Source organism: Photinus pyralis, unplaced genomic scaffold (assembly GCF_008802855.1).
Source record: "Photinus pyralis isolate 1611_PpyrPB1 unplaced genomic scaffold, Ppyr1.3 Ppyr1.4_LG1, whole genome shotgun sequence".
NCBI lineage: Eukaryota > Metazoa > Arthropoda > Insecta > Coleoptera > Lampyridae > Photinus > Photinus pyralis.
In genome coordinates, this window is record NW_022170249.1 from 17663501 (window position 1) to 17679581 (window position 16081).

Consider the following 16081-nt stretch of genomic DNA (forward strand, 5'->3'; position numbering starts at 1 on the left):
TCTGGCGGAGTGCAATCCATGTCGCTATCAGTTTCAGTCATTTTATTGTATACACAATTAATATTGTTATATTTTGTATTGAAATAAAAAACTTACCACACAGTTTTTTAATTAAAATTAATTGCAATTAACTTTTTCAAATTTTGAATTCAAAATGACAGATAATAGTGCAATGGGTCTGAAGTAGATGGCGTTACGCGCGACGGCGGGTTGTATACGTATTAAAATTACGTTCACGGAATATGTAAATTACGTTACACATGGTTTAAATAAAAATAGCGAGCGTAAATCATTTTCAATACATGTACATACGTATAGGTAACATCATTATTTGCATTGAATATGCAAAAATATTTGATTTGTATGTACCTATAGAAATATCTTACAACCTGCAATGTAAAACGATGTCAATGTGACATATCTCCGTGATTGTAATTTTTTAATTGGCCAACTTTCAAGGTCAATTTCTTTTTGGTACTAGGACCAAAAGTATCAACTTTTTGTACAGTTGCCATGGTGAAAGCGATTAATCCGCAAAACGTCAATTTTAGGTACCGAACACTGTCACAAAATAGCGTCTTATTCAGGTGGTTGGAGAAAAAATAATTTTGTATGTGACATTACGGCGAGCATTACGGTCTATCTCATCGCATATTTAAATTTCCGGTATTACTTCCGGAAACCGGAAATCGATGAAACTGTTGTTTTTCAAATGCAATGCCTATACTTTTATAGGTATTTGAAAAGAGCAATAAATTTGCTGTACGAAAACATAAAATATTTTTCAATAAATCTAAGGCAAATCAACTTTTTATCATTTTACAATATTGACCTTTACTACCAAATACACCCGCAGGACTAGAAAATTTTCAATTCAGTATTCAAATATAGCAACCATTATTGTGAAATATAGTCTACTTGAAAGCATGTAAAAAAATTGGCTGGTAAAGCTGACCGAAACAAAATCCTTTTAAAAATATGCCAAGGGTCAAAAAATGATAAGGGTCAAAAAACCAAAAAAGTTCCTTTCGATTGATTTGGTAGTTTAGTTTACAAATTATTCCATACTAAAATATAAGTCTGCCTTTGTTTGCACTATTCGGAAAGTGTTTCAGCAACCCAAAACCGAACAAATTTTAAAGGAACAAGATGAAAGGAGCAAATTAATGTACCGCATGAATATGAGAAAAATTCGCTCTATAAGGTTTACGCGTTTACCTATAATGGTGTTGATAATTAGTTAGTTAAAGTAAAATCAAATTTGTCTACGACTTTAACGTAATACTAACACAAAATCGCAAATTGCCCATAAAAATCACATAAAAGGCTTGCGTACAATTAATCAGCAGGAAACCCATCGAGTTACAAGTTTTTTCGCGAAGCACTATTAAAATACCAATACTCATAGCGTACCTACCTATTTATTCTCACAAGTAACGACGTGTAACTATTTAGACCATTTTCTCACGGTCCTCGCCACGTATCGCCAATAAAACTTGTAAATGACGCTGAAATACTAATTTTATATTCTTTCCTTTTCAGTGCCCTGGGTTGGCGTCTAGGATTGCAAGTGGTTACCGGAGCGGTTTCAATAACTTTTATATTGGGAACATTTTATCGTTCGGCATCGCTTTATCATCCGCAGAGACGTGCCATTTTACACATAAAGAATCAAAAGCGTAAAATAAAAGACAAGAATAAAATAGAAGACAAAATACCATTCTTCGACTTTAGCACTTTGAAAAGCAAGACCGTCCGTATACTTCTTGCGTCGACCGGGATTAGCGCATTTGGTATAAACACGCCGATTTTCTATTTGGCTTATCAGGCTGAAGCCGAAGGTTTGGGTGATTCGACCGTCCTTCTTCAAATGTACTTAGGATTAGCGTGGACTGTTGGCTGTGTCGTTTTTAGTACGTTTGTACTGCACAATTCGACTGAATGCCGAATTGCAAGACAATACTTATGTCAAACTGCCGTCTTTATGTGTGGACTGTCCATTTTGGCGTTTACTGTCGTTAGTGGAAATTATCATGCCTACGTTATGTTTGCTTGGATTTATGGTAAGTATTTTGAGTACCTAATTCTGTCTATTTCAGTGTTTAATGATGGCACTAGGTTACATTAGAAGAATTATTTTACACGAACCTTGCAATGTTAACTAATGCTTCAATTTATTTTTTAAATAAGCGTATTCAATTTTTCAATCAAATATATTCGAAAAAAAAAAAAATTACTATTTGAACAGATATCAAAGAACAAATAACACTTCCTCATAGACCCTTTTAAGCTCTACAAGATGGTGCCCACAGATTTTTACCGCGACGTTTCGTCTTTGAGACATCATCATCAACTTCATATTTTTATATGGCCCGAAAAAAGTACATACCGTGTACTTACAAAACTTGACGGTGAAAAATGCAAAAGATCAAAGTTACAGCAATTAGAAACTGTAAAAGATTAAGCCTCGGTACGGTTTCGCAATAATTTACTTAATAAATTAAGTTACTTACGGCAAGAATGAAAAATGGCAAAAAATAATATTTCCTTCAAAATTGACCGTTTTACTTGTAAAGAAAACCCAACAATCCCGAGGTATAAGTCGGGATTATACGTAATCTCGAGATCTAGAAGTATAATCCTCACTTATATCTCGGGATTAAATATAATCCTCACTTACATCTCGAGATTACGTATAATCCCGACTTATATCTCGGGAATAAGTATAATCCTCTCGGGATAAAGTATAATCCCGACTTATTTCTCGAGATTAAGTTTAATCCCGACTTATATCTCGGGATTAAGTATAATCCTCACTTACATCTCATCGTTGAGATGATTGCAATTCTGCTGGTCGACCGCCCTGACAAATTAAAAGTTACCGGTTGCCGAGTGGTGCTAAGGAACAAATTGCGTTTTGATGGCTCCATCAGGCGCGATTGGTCGCACAGGGATTTAGCCAGCAACCCGGTACCTATATCCTTTTTACGGAAACATTTGCACCAGTACCAGCACCAGAAGAAGTCTCATATACAGGGTGACAATTTGAAAACTTACCACCCCCCATATCTTAGTAAATAAACGAGATATTTAAAAAAATCAAAATCCGTTTCGGTAATTCGGAGAGGGAATCACAATGACATAGTTGGCGACGCACCCCCTCACACTCCCTGCGCCCTAGCCACCCCAACTTTTAAATCTCAAATAGGGACTCCCCATGTGTGATACGTCATTGGAAAGCTCTGAAAAAATGCTTTCCAACCATACCAAATAGCATTACATTTAGGTTAGTAATTATCGTGCAAATCAAAAAATAAACATGGAAAAATCGTATTTAACTTGAACTTCCAAAGCCGACTCGACAGCAACTCATTTTTGATCGCCAGTTATAATCTATTCTCAAACTCTTGTCGAACCTTTCCAATGTTGGTTTTGTAATATTTCGACATTCTTGAATTATTCTCTGTCTTAGTTCGTCTATGGTCGCCGGTTGCGTTTTAAATACGACAGATTTCAAATGTATCATATTAGTTTATTTTTTGATTTGCACGATAATTACTAACCTAAATGTAATGCTATTGGTATGGTTGGAAAGCATTTTTTCAGAGCTTTCCAACGACGTATCACACATGGGGGGTCACTATTTAAGATTTAAAAGTTGTGGTGGCTGTGGCGCAGGGGGTTGGAGGGGGTGCGTCGCCAAGTATGTCATTTTGATTCCCCCTCCGAATTACCGAAACGGATTTTGATTTTTTTAAATATCTCGTTTATTTACTAAGATATGGGGGGTGGTAAGTTTTCAAATTGTCACCCTGTATATATTTTTTTATGAAATTTTCCAAGGAATCCGTTGATTCCCTCCTTAGCTGTTAGAATTCTTGCATGGTAAGAGAACTACATCGAGTTGGCGTACGTGGCAATAGCACCGTACGATTTTTGGAATTTAAACATACTAAGGGATGTAAAGTTCCAGAAATTAGTTAAATCAGAAGGCAAATTAGCCCTATCTTTTTTTTACTGCAGAATTCTCACGATTTTTTACACAGTTAAAATTAACTATAAGTACGAACATAATTTTCGATCGATATAGTTTTCAAAGTAATGAAAATAACGTAGTCTTTAATTTAACGGCCGGGCCGTGTGGCACAGTTCAGTTGAAGCTGGACTGTGTTACTATAAGGGTCCCCGGTTCGAATCCGGGTTCGGGCATGGATATTTGTAAATGTATAGTGGGTTGGGTTGGTAGAGTAGCCTTGGTGGAAACTCCGCCCGCTCAAATATAAAATAAAATAAATAATTATAGTAATTGAAATAATTTTAATAAGGTGCCAGGGGGTTGTCAGAATTTTTCATCTTGTAAAGGGACCGCGTATTCATAAATTAATTGATCAATTTATTCATTCTTTAATTATTATCAATTGCTTTTTTTACAGACAGACATCTTTGCTTACAATGTTTTTTATAAAATTTAAAATGTTGAAGTTATTCTCGTCAAAACCGTTTCAAAATATGCGTTTATTCGAAAAAGCTTTAAAGAAAATTCAGTTTTCTATCGGATTTGGTGTTCATTTTTTACTTCATCATTTTCACCCCTAGTTACACTAGGGACGCACATCGGCATAAGGAAAATTTGTATTTTTGAACTTTTCCCAACCCATTCAATTTGTGAAATTCAATGCTATTATTTAATAAAAAAATTTTATATAAATATTCAACTTTTTAGCGCATTTCCACAAAAAAAATGCGCTATTGTGGCCACTTTGTCCGTCCGTCCGTCCGCTCGTTTTGAGCTTTTTTCGCTATTTGATTCGTTATATTTTAGAATGCGTTCTATATGTACATACCAGGAAAGACCAGTACTTACAACATAGAGATCTACACTCTCATGACACCCGATCAAAAAATAAGTTGTACACAAACCAATACCGACTAACAAGAACCCTAAACAGTCATTGTCGGCAATATATTAATTATTATAATCATCTTCCCGACAAAATAACAACTTTGAAGTATGATAACTTCAAACGTACAGTAAAGAAGTGGCTAATCGGAAAAGCATTCTTCTCTACCAGAGAATTTTTAGAGTCTAAATGTTTTGTTTAAGTGTGTTATATCTGATTGTTATCTCTTGCTTATTGTGACGTGTGTAAATACTTTATGTATATTCAACACAAATAAAAAATATGAAATATGAAATATATGGTGTCGAGTCTTGCACCAAGGAAGGAATTTTTTCTGTACCGCTTACAAAAAAAGTTAAAAAAAAAACCGTTTTTTATATGTTCCATAATTTTACACTTTTGCCGTTTATTAACGATCCTAGAGATCGTTTATAATTTTGCATTGCTGTCTGTCGTCTGCCTGTTGGTCTGTCCGTCTGTTCCTTTGTCGGTCTGTCCCTCTATCTGTCCGTGTGAAAGATAACTTTGTTTAGAAAAGTCGGATCGCTTTTACATCTCCGTTAGTTATGAACTGAATTGCATGAAATACAATATAATAGCCATATAATACGTAATGCCAAAGGTTGAGTCGAATCGATTCAAAATTCACAGTGCCCTATTCGCATCTCGACCATTTATAAACCGAATTGCAAACTTTTTTAATTATAAAAGTATTTAAATGAAATTTGATACATAGCCACTTGGAATAAAAGCAAATTTAACGCCAATTTCAAAATTTGGTTTTGCGCATGCGCAGTGCCAACTTTCTTATTTATGGAGGGATTTAAATGAAATTCGATACATAGCCACTTGGAACAAAGGAAAATCTAACGTTAGCTTCAAAATTTAGGTTTGCGCATGCGCAGTTCCAACTTTCTTATTTAGAAAAGCATTGAAATGAAACTCTTCTTATAAACTGAAATTGAAGTAGCACGTCAAAAATGGATTGCACATGTGCAACGCTATCTTTCATATTTGTGGCCGGATTTTTACAATTTTAACAAAAGTTGCATCTTACAAATAGGAAATGAATGCAAGTGGAAATGCGCTTTATGTAAATCGTTTACGATTACTTTTTAACTTGTTTCAATTTTACTCAGGTCTCACGACGCAACTATACAGAGATGGGCAAAGGTTAGGAACTAAGTAGATCTCTTTGGAGTTTTACGATACATCACAATGAATTTTGTTATAAACTATCAAAGCAAATATAAAAGTTACTATAATATCTATCTTTCAAATTTCTGGTTAAACACTTTGGCCCTTCTCCGTATACAATTTTAACATGCGGCTCATAATATTCTAATATTGTATTAACTTTCTACAATCTTTTTGCTCCGTTACAGCGTGCATGCTATGGAAACACTCAATCTGATATAAGCAACGTGATATTGCAAGAGTTTAGATTTTTGTACCTACCTTTCCAATTAATTAATTTGCTATGAGATTGAAAATTTTTCACACGCATCATTTCATTTTGGTTACAGGCATATTTTGTGGAGGTTATCATTACTCTTTGAAGATGTACACCTACGAAAGGGTCCGCGCGCGAAATTTTGCAAGAACTTGGGGATTCGTCCAATGCTCTCAAGCGATACCGATAGTCATCGGGGTTCCATTTTCAGGTCAGTATGCCTACCGCAGAACGTATTCAGACAAGCTCAAATTTTAGGGTACATGAACGAAAAGTGCGGAGAAAAAACTGGCTACTATTTCAGCTCAACTTGCGTACTAGTTGGCAGTTTGACACTGTTTCTCATAGACCTTCATCGTCGAAACATCGCAAGACATAAGCACACGCGCGAGAATGGAACGCGTCACGTGTGCGTCAACGAAAATTGCCCACAACGCAGAAAGCTGTCGTTTTCCCAAGAACCCGAAAACGAAGCCGGTGTAACGGCGGGCGCCGCGGCCGCCGCTCTGGTTTTGGGCGCGGATCTGGCTCCCAACCAGCCGCCCGGTATAATCGACAACATAGTCGGCTCGAACGAGAAGCCCGAGCTAACCTGCATCTCAGAAGAGGGCATTGCGGACATGGACCTTCCCGATAATTTACTAGACGATTTAGATTATATAGGAGATTGCATAACCTCCTGTAATAAAGTGGAAAATTATTTAATGCTGAGCGAGTTTGAGAATAATCTTATTGCGGAATTGCCTGTGATATTAGACAGAAAAGGTAGAAGATGGTCTTTAGCTAAATCCAAATTAGCGACTGCTACGAACGATGAACAGCAAGCGATGAATAATGAAGAGGAATTAAATGGACTAAATAAGACAAATAATTCTAAATGGAAGACCTTTCCAAATCGTGTCATTACTGTAATCGATGAATCGTCCGTTTAAAATGAATTCATAAATTCATAATTCTTGTTTACGTCATTTAGCTAAAGAGACTACCTCATAGGACCTTAGAGCAGGATAGTGTGTAGGTGTTTGCATAAGTACAATAACTGTTTGTGTCAAAATAATCGACTATATTGATTGTTTGTATTTATTAATTACACTTTATGAACGCAGTCGTTATTTACAATCCTTCCTCTCATCCTACGAAGCCCCAATGGCAATATAGTTAGGTAATAACAAAAATTCGTTTTATACCCTCCCAAATGATGACCAATACTGATGTGCTACATGTCATATAATAATAATGCCATATCGTTGGACATTTTGCTTTAAATGCAGAATTTTGAAAATGCAGTCTTTAAAATTCTAATGCAAAGTTCTATCTTTAAACTCAACATTTGGGGCAATTCATCCATCGCGAGTCTATTCTCATAATTCTCACTTCAGTGCGGAATAGGTAACACTAAATTCTCAGTGCATGGGTTTTTTAAAATTTATTTCACATCCACCAACATCACCCAATGATAAAGATGGTAATTTTGTTAAATGCAACGGTGGTACAAACAGATCTTCAAGTAAATTCTGGTTTGAAAGTCCAATATAAGAATTTGAACGTGAGTGTAAAGACAAATTTTGATGGATTACGCACATTTGAAATGTTAGGGCATATTTCTTGCCACTGCAGTACTAAATTACCAAATTGTGACTAAATTTCAACATTTTAGTTTTGACTACTTACTTTTATATAAAACCCTGTAAAATTGTTTAAGCATATGGTCAGGAATAATTAAAATTGATATCATTAATGAGGTAAATAGTTTTGTGGGAATTTAGAAAAATTAGCCCTTAATACGGACACAAATTATGCAGTTTAATATGTCAAAATCCAAATAATCCAAAAACCACATTTCCAACGACTTTATAACACTTGAGCAAACGATTCAGCAAATCTGCAACAATTCCATTTCAAATGCGAATATCTGCGAAACGAATCAATAGAATTTAAAAAGCAAAGCAGATTAGTAATCACGATTAAATTGGCTTTCAAATAATGTGCGATTTACCATAGGATTCCATTTAAAATTTTAGGGGTTAAGCTCCCTACGTAGAGGGGTGGGTTCGTGATTTGTGTTCCAAAAGTTGTCCCCCTCGAATACAAAATTGACGTGTTCGAGGATTTTTCGAAATTTCTAAATTTAATACCCTAAAAGCCCTCTGTATACTTCTCGTTGGGCCACTCTGTAGATAAAGATAGGAGGGTAAAGCAGTGATTAACATATGGGACTATGGGTATGGGTGAGAAGGACCAAGCCAAGGTGCAGAGGGGGTTAGACAGAGACAGAGCTGCGCTTTACCTCCGACAATATTTACCTGTACGTAGAGGAAGTCACAAATAGAGTAAAACAGGATTTTAACTTAGGGGTGAAAGTGCAGGGCGAAACAATACATATACTGAGATGTACGCCGATGACGTATAGTAATGCTAAGAGAAAGAGAGAAGAATCTAGAAACTGGATTAAGGGGTATGGAAGGAATACTATCTAGAGGCTACAGTATGAAAATCAACAAGAAAAAATCAAAGTAATGAAATGCGCGAAAGGAGAGGATAGGAAAAAGATTGAAGGTGCCTAATTGTTAAACGATATTAGTGCCAGATTTGCGAAAAGTAAAAAGTTAGAAGAAATAATTTGCCGTTTCGAGTATTCGCATTTCGCGCACAATAATCAGCACAAAACGTGTCATGTGAATACGAGAATGATGGTGTTCCAGTAGGTATTAACTTTGGACCCCCAACAGAAAACGAAAAGCACACAAAATTTGGGGTTTGGCGCACAAATTAGCACAAAATGAGCACAATATTTTGGCAATGTAACAAATTGGGGTGCTGATTTAGGGTTGCCACTTCATTCAATGGTGAAGGTGGAAGTAAGTTTTTTAAAGGCAAAGGAAGGGATGCAGATACAGATTTTTTTGGGACCCATTGGCCGAATAATAATAATAGTAAGGTAAATTGTTTATGGAAACCTCGAAAAACTAAGCCTTAGTAGGGTCAAAAATTATGACCTTTATCGCTTAAATGACAAAGTGCTGTAAACATGTCTGCAGTGTATTATAAAAAATTGGTTAAAATCTAATAATCCCGTAGGGCCGCACCGGGGTCGTTGTTAATATGGCAGAAAACTGCAGAATTCAATAAAAAAATTCGAAGGCGTTGCTTTTGCATACATTTCTCTGTGGAAAGGAAATTTTCACCTATATTGTCTGATGTCTGTCCTTTCGTTTTCGGCCTGAAGAAATTAAAAGGTAGGTATCTATTTGCACACCGGGAACTAAATTGCCCCTCAAGCAAAAGCGGGAATAAAGGTATTTTTAGTCGATTTTTAATCCATAAGGACCAAGGTATTGAAAATAGAGACTAAAATGGCAGTAGAACGGACAAAAAAACAACTGTATACAAAGTGAATGGAAACATTAAAATGTCATCTTTTCAGTAAACATAATTGCCAAAAAGCACGATGTTTTGGAAAGTCTAGTAACAGCGTGAAATGGTTAGTGGTCACCTTTGTGCCGCCTTTTTAAAATGATTATCCTAATTTTCTAAATGAAACGACCGAACATTATCAGGCGAGAATTTAAACTTGCATATTATTTCGAGTATACAAGTTTCTTATCTCTTATTGAATGAAACCACAAACCAGTCGCAGGTGGCGAATCACCTGTTATCTTCAATAATGCGAAGCCAGTGCATTATTAGACAGAAAGCAGTTGTGCGCGTATTTCGGTAAGTGTGGTGTGTTTCCCTCGACTTCTCCACACTAAAGTGGGTTATTGGGGTAAGTTTCTCTTATTATTCACGCGATTAACTAATACGGCTACCAAACATGAAATGCAAAGTGTTTTTATTGTTAATTTTCGTCTTTATTCTGGATTTAGTATTGAAAAAGGGTGCAATGGTTTTTCAATTTGATCGCAAACTATTAAAAATACTTTTGATTACGCTAAAGATTATATACCTACCACCAAAATACCTAATGCATTTGTGGTTATTGACAGTTTAATGATTAACAAATATTATTGATAATAGCAATTTATCATTGCGTAAATTACCCGCGTCTATTAATTTCTATTTCAATTAACGGCCTTTCATGTTAATAATGTTCTTCTAAAATGAACGAATTTTTAGAAATGTGAAAAAGAGGCATTTTGATAATTTTGTTTCGGGGCATTGGCTAATTTTGGGAGTTTACAAATAATCAGCGTTTCGAAGCGATCTATAAGTGATTGAAACAATTATAGACAGGTGTACAACGTGTTAAGTCGAAACATGTGTTCACAAATAAACGATTTTAGCCATGTGTTTTTCTACATTAATATCCGAACTCTAATGTGGGATATTTTGAATTCGAAGCTACTCACCGAAATAAGGAACCTAACTATACTATGAACGTTTTTTTAACGTTTAATTTTTATTGCTGAGAATCAAAAATGTTATGAATCGAGTCTTGCACTGAAACTTGTACCAATTCAATGCATAATCTGTTGATTTTAGTTAGTTTTCGTAATTTATGGCAATTTTGTTATTAAACAGTATACTAGTTTCTGTAAGTTTTCGCAAAACCGTCGCTTGTTTCCCCTTAATCATTGCTTAATATAGTCCAGTCAAATTAGACCAAGTGTATTCTATGTATAAAAATTGGCTGAATATACGAAAACCATAGTCCCCCTGACCGGAAACTCCCGGAACATACTGTTATAAACAAAGAACAAAGAAAAAATAGGAAAATGTCGTTTCTTTTCGCGTTTGACTTCAATTGCTCTAAGGGAAAATAAAGAAGTGAATTTGTTTGGAATCGAATTTTCTACATACAGTTGATATTGAACGTTCATTTTCGAATGTTATTGCAGGGTTTACGGAAAAATGGAAAGAAACGAATCGCGAAAATTAATAATCTGTTTTTACTAAGTAAAATTCATCCGATCTTTTTGAAAATCCGTATTTGACCACTTCTTTTGATGACAAAGCAATTTTTCTTCTTAGTTAACAAAGTGAATAATTTCCAAAATGCACGGCCCTTGTTTTCGGGACAACTGGTAATGCCGCCGATAGTCTCGACGAGGGTTTCGTTTGGTCTCGAAAACTTTTTTTGTATTTATTTCCACTGATTTTTTTTTAATCTTAATCAAGAAAATCTATTGAAGTAGCACGAATTTTTTTTTAATAAATTAACTTTAATGAAAATAATAAAACAGTACATATACGAAACGAATTCGACAGCTTTATCTTATTTCATTGGCGGACAATTGATTTATTAAACCTGTACCCTTATCAATAGTAGTATACTTGCTTACTCAAATACTATGGTAATTGTCTATGCGGGAAAAAACAAGATTTGGTTATAATACGTAATAGGATCTCGGGTATTCCTTCATATTAAAAGCACTTCAGTGTATTTTCACAAGTTTATGGCATTAAATCCAATCGTTTCTAGGTATAGGTACAGTGACCCAATTTAGAACAGTGAACAACCGGTTATCTCGTTTTTGATTGGTCGTTCGTTCCGGTCACCATATTGGGGCTAAAATGCTTTACTTTAGTATATAAGTTTACACTTTTCTTTGTGTTGTTGCAAAATACGATATGACATATCGTAATACAGTTACTGTAGGTATAGGTACTTACATAATTACCGCGTAGTTAAGACCATAAAAGTAAGATTTTACAAAATAACTCTTTTCGTCTCGCGGCAACACAAATATAATAGGCCCTTGGCACTCTGATATCATACCTTTTGGTCAAATAGAAGCATAAAAAACTTTACGCTTTAAACAATCGCCCAAATTTATAATATTTATTGTATTATGTAAATAATAAAGTTTTCTTTTCAATTAATTTTTGAGAAATAGTGATGCAATTTTCTGAAAATTCATTTTTATGGATTTAAATTCTTCGTTTTTTCTTTTCAATTTATTTTCTAATAGATTGGGGCTAAGATTGGGGCGTGTTTTTCTAAATTTATCGAACAAATTCATTTTAATGAGTAAGAGGTTTTCGTCTCTGACCGGTTTCGGAGAATAGGTAAATATTGCATAGGTAAACAGTAAAGTTTCTTTTCAGTTCATAGTATGGTCAATTGAGGTGCAATTTTCTATAATGTTACAAAAAAAATAAATAAGACTGCTAGTTTTTTAAATGGAACGTCCTGCATACATTTGTATTTTAGAACACCCAAAAAAACCACGATGAAAAATGGCCAACAATAAAGTTTCTGCTTTAATTATCACAAAAATTAACGCTCGTTACGTTTCAAGATCAATTGCAACTTGGCATACTTCCTCCACTTCAAAATCTATATGATGCCGATGGGCGACCTTCATTTAAGGGTGAAAACTACCCCTTTTTGGAAAAACCCATAAAACTACATATTTATTTATTTATTTTTATTTATTTGTTATCCCTCTCTTGTTCTGGGCCCTCAACAGGCTTGCGCCCTATTACAGAGTGACCCGCATAATGCTTTTTATAGAATATATAGATAGTTTCTAATGTGTAGTATACGAAATATATACCGGTCATGTAGCATCATGCTCCGATTTGTGCTTTCAGAATTTTTCGAAAAGAATTGTGATTCGTTTTTTAATCATAACTCCTTTATTTTTTATGATAGAAAGTGGATTAAAAACCATTTTGTAAGTTTTTGTAAAAGCGACAAGGTTATTTACTTCAAATCCATTTAAAACTCTTATTTTAAAATGGGGTGAGGCGTGCTAGAAAAAGTTAGTGCTAACATAAATACATCACGTTTTAAACGTCTATATCTCACCTAATTCTTGTCCTACAAAAAATTCCTGCTGAGGAAAATGTTTGAAGAATGGCGTTTTTCACAAAATTGCAGAAATTCGTTTTCACTTTTAGCTTCCATTATTTCAAAATTAAGTCTTTTAAACTGGTTACACTTCTAGAATGTATTAATAATACGTAATTAGCAAAAACTGGAAAAGGGGAAGGACGAATTTTAATTACAGTGGTAATTAGGGGGTTGCTTGCGCTAATTTTTGGCTGAAAAAAGTACGGATCTACCTTATTTTCAACGTTTCACTTAATTTTTATGCTGAAGTTTGTTTTTTAAAAAAAGTAGAAAGGTTTTTTTAAATAGGTACCTACTTTAAAACATTTTCTCAATTTTTTCTCGAAAAATGCATAGTCTTGCCGATATTTGACTATGAAACTCTCTAATTTAGTGTTTGACGAACAAGAGCTAACCTTTAACAAGCCACAACTCGGTTCTTATTGGTCATACAACAATTATTATTAAAAAACCATTTACTTTCTTTTTAAATACTACGATTTTGTTCTCCACAGTTTTTTTAATAAAATACATACTGTTCGAGTTTTTCGCAATTAAAGACATTGACTTTCGGTCGGGAATAACTGGAGAAGTATCAACTTTCCAAAAAAACACTATGTCTAGAATTAACTCGAGAATTAATTTTTCTATCTATTCTGTATTAACATTACAATAAAAAATTGCCACCCACGAGATGAGGTGATATAGATTTTGATCCTTAGGCTATTCCCTACCTACTGTCAGACTTTCAAGTTAATGGATTCACTTTGAAAAAATTACCAGGGCAAAACCTTCATTTCCTGGACTAACTTGGAAATGTCACAAAATTAACGGAATATATATTGACCATAATGTAGATGGTTTTACTTTTTCGGATTGTTCTATAAAGTAAGCAAGTAACATGGTTTTCCGCATAATGCCTGAGCTTTTTCGTTCTACAGCAACTAAGGAAATTCTCTCGTTCGTTCCCGTGCCCTTCTTTTGATTTTAAGTCAATAGCTCAGGAATAATCGACACCTCCGGCGGTGTTCGTGCAAGATTGGACACGTAAATACTAATTCTATACGAGAATCTTACGACTAGATTTATACAGAAAATGTGATTTTAACATCATGTGTATAAATGTTTACCAAACCATCGAAATTCTCGAACTTTCGTGGAAAAAATGTTCCAAATTTCCAGAAAAGGGTTTAAAAAATCTTGGTCTTGCCCGTGTTCCATTCGTACGCATTTTTCAACAAAGACTTTTCCGCACTTGTATTACAGTAATACAGTATGCTGTTTTTAGTGAAGCACTTACCGAGTGCCGACAGAAGTGAGTACTTCTTTCTCTTTTACACTACGTGGCTGGATAGGACGGGATATGCTTAGTAAGAGATAAAAGAGAATACGATCTGTGTTATGGAGATTGCGTCTCTACCTGATTCCTATTATACCGAACGGTAAGAAGTAGTCACTTTGTGAAAGAAATTTTCATCTAAAAAATGTATGACAAAGAAAAGTCCGAGTCCGCTATGGTTTACCAGTCGAAAGGGCTTAAGTTTTAATGCTTCTGTTTAGAAATTGATAGGATTGTTTGACTCAACACGTGAACACATCTTTGACCTCGGTAGCTGCAGCGCCTTACCTCGCTATCCTACCAATTTTGAGGGTTTCCTTGTCTTCCTTTAGATTGTTAAAAATTCAAGGAATTATTTTTGTGAAATATTTAAATATTAGTTTATGGCATCGATTGACTCAATACAATAACATACTGTCGCCCGGCAAGTGAGCCGCCTCGCCTCACTACGTTACAAATTCTTGATGATTTCTTTGGTTTTGTTCGTAATGGTAAAACTGGCTTGAATCATTAATTCCAAAAGAATTTCATGAATTTACAAAGTTGTTTGGCCCTCCGCCGCGATCATTCGCAGACATAATCGTACAGCAATTGTAATTAGTGGAGTCATTATTATATTTTTTGAAAATCACTGCAGTAATAATTGATTGGAATGCAATATCTAACTACTGATCTAATCATAATCATTAGTCAATGTGAATCACTGGAGAAAAGAAATCTCTTTAAACAACCCCCGGAACGGTTCTTTCCTCTAAGTTTTAAACGAAAGTACAGTCAACATTTCTAAAAATGTATCAAAGTATCAAATCCGTTGCAATTACTGGTAAAGTATGGATCTGCCGATGGTGTAACGGGTCGCATTACTCTGGATTTATTTTTTTTTTCCCCGCCAAAATACGCGAAAGTGGAATTTTTAAGTTGTAATAATATCAAGGTTCTGAAAACATTCTCCCAGACAAATACTGTTCATGTTAGTATGAACCTAGGCGCGCGTTTTAGCATTGGAAATGGATGGATATGAACGAGGATATGAAGTTACCAATTTCGTTCAAGCACAAAAGACAGCGGTGGCGCATCAAGTCATGATTGTACCGTACTCGACCGCAATCGGTAAATTAAGGAAAAGTCGGGGATACTGTCGATACGGTACTTACTTAAAATTGCGTAATTGTTTTGTTAATTCCAATCTAAAATTCTCGCACATCCCCTTTAATTCTTTAAAAAAAATTGAACAATTGTAGTGTTTCTTTTGAGAGAAACGAGACATTATTTCAGTACATTATTCATCTTAGAATGCTGACAGCACTATCTGCACCACCAGAAGTTTTACTAAATTTATTATTAACATTGAAAATATTTTTCTAGCATGTAGTACTTGTAAAATGTGTAGAAAATGCAATCAACAAAGGAGAGGGGTCCCCATAAAAATCTCCCTTAACCAATTACTGCAATAAAGGTAACGTTGCATTTGATTAGATTAGAAGCTAGGAAATGTTCTGGTTACATATTTTGACAAATGAGAATTTCTAATCATTTTTAGATAGCGAATATATAATTTTTACACTAGACAAGAAAGGAGGGAATAATTTCTAGAAAAAATAATAAAAACA

The 16081-nt window shown here is 34.7% G+C and overlaps 1 protein-coding gene across 2 annotated transcripts in view; it reads left to right on the plus strand.

The window, feature by feature from the left end:
• The window catches only part of LOC116174058 (monocarboxylate transporter 10-like), a 78112-nt gene extending 70653 nt beyond the window's left edge, over window positions 1–7459 (plus strand). For both annotated transcript variants that reach the window (XM_031491847.1, XM_031491838.1), the window contains exons 6-8: window positions 1543–2063; window positions 6428–6565; window positions 6613–7459. In XM_031491847.1, coding sequence (XP_031347707.1) covers window positions 1543–2063; window positions 6428–6565; window positions 6613–7286 — 1333 coding nt within the window. In that variant the 3' untranslated portion in view covers window positions 7287–7459. The remainder of the gene's footprint in view (window positions 1–1542; window positions 2064–6427; window positions 6566–6612) is intronic.
• Window positions 7460–16081: the final 8622 nt, after the last annotated feature.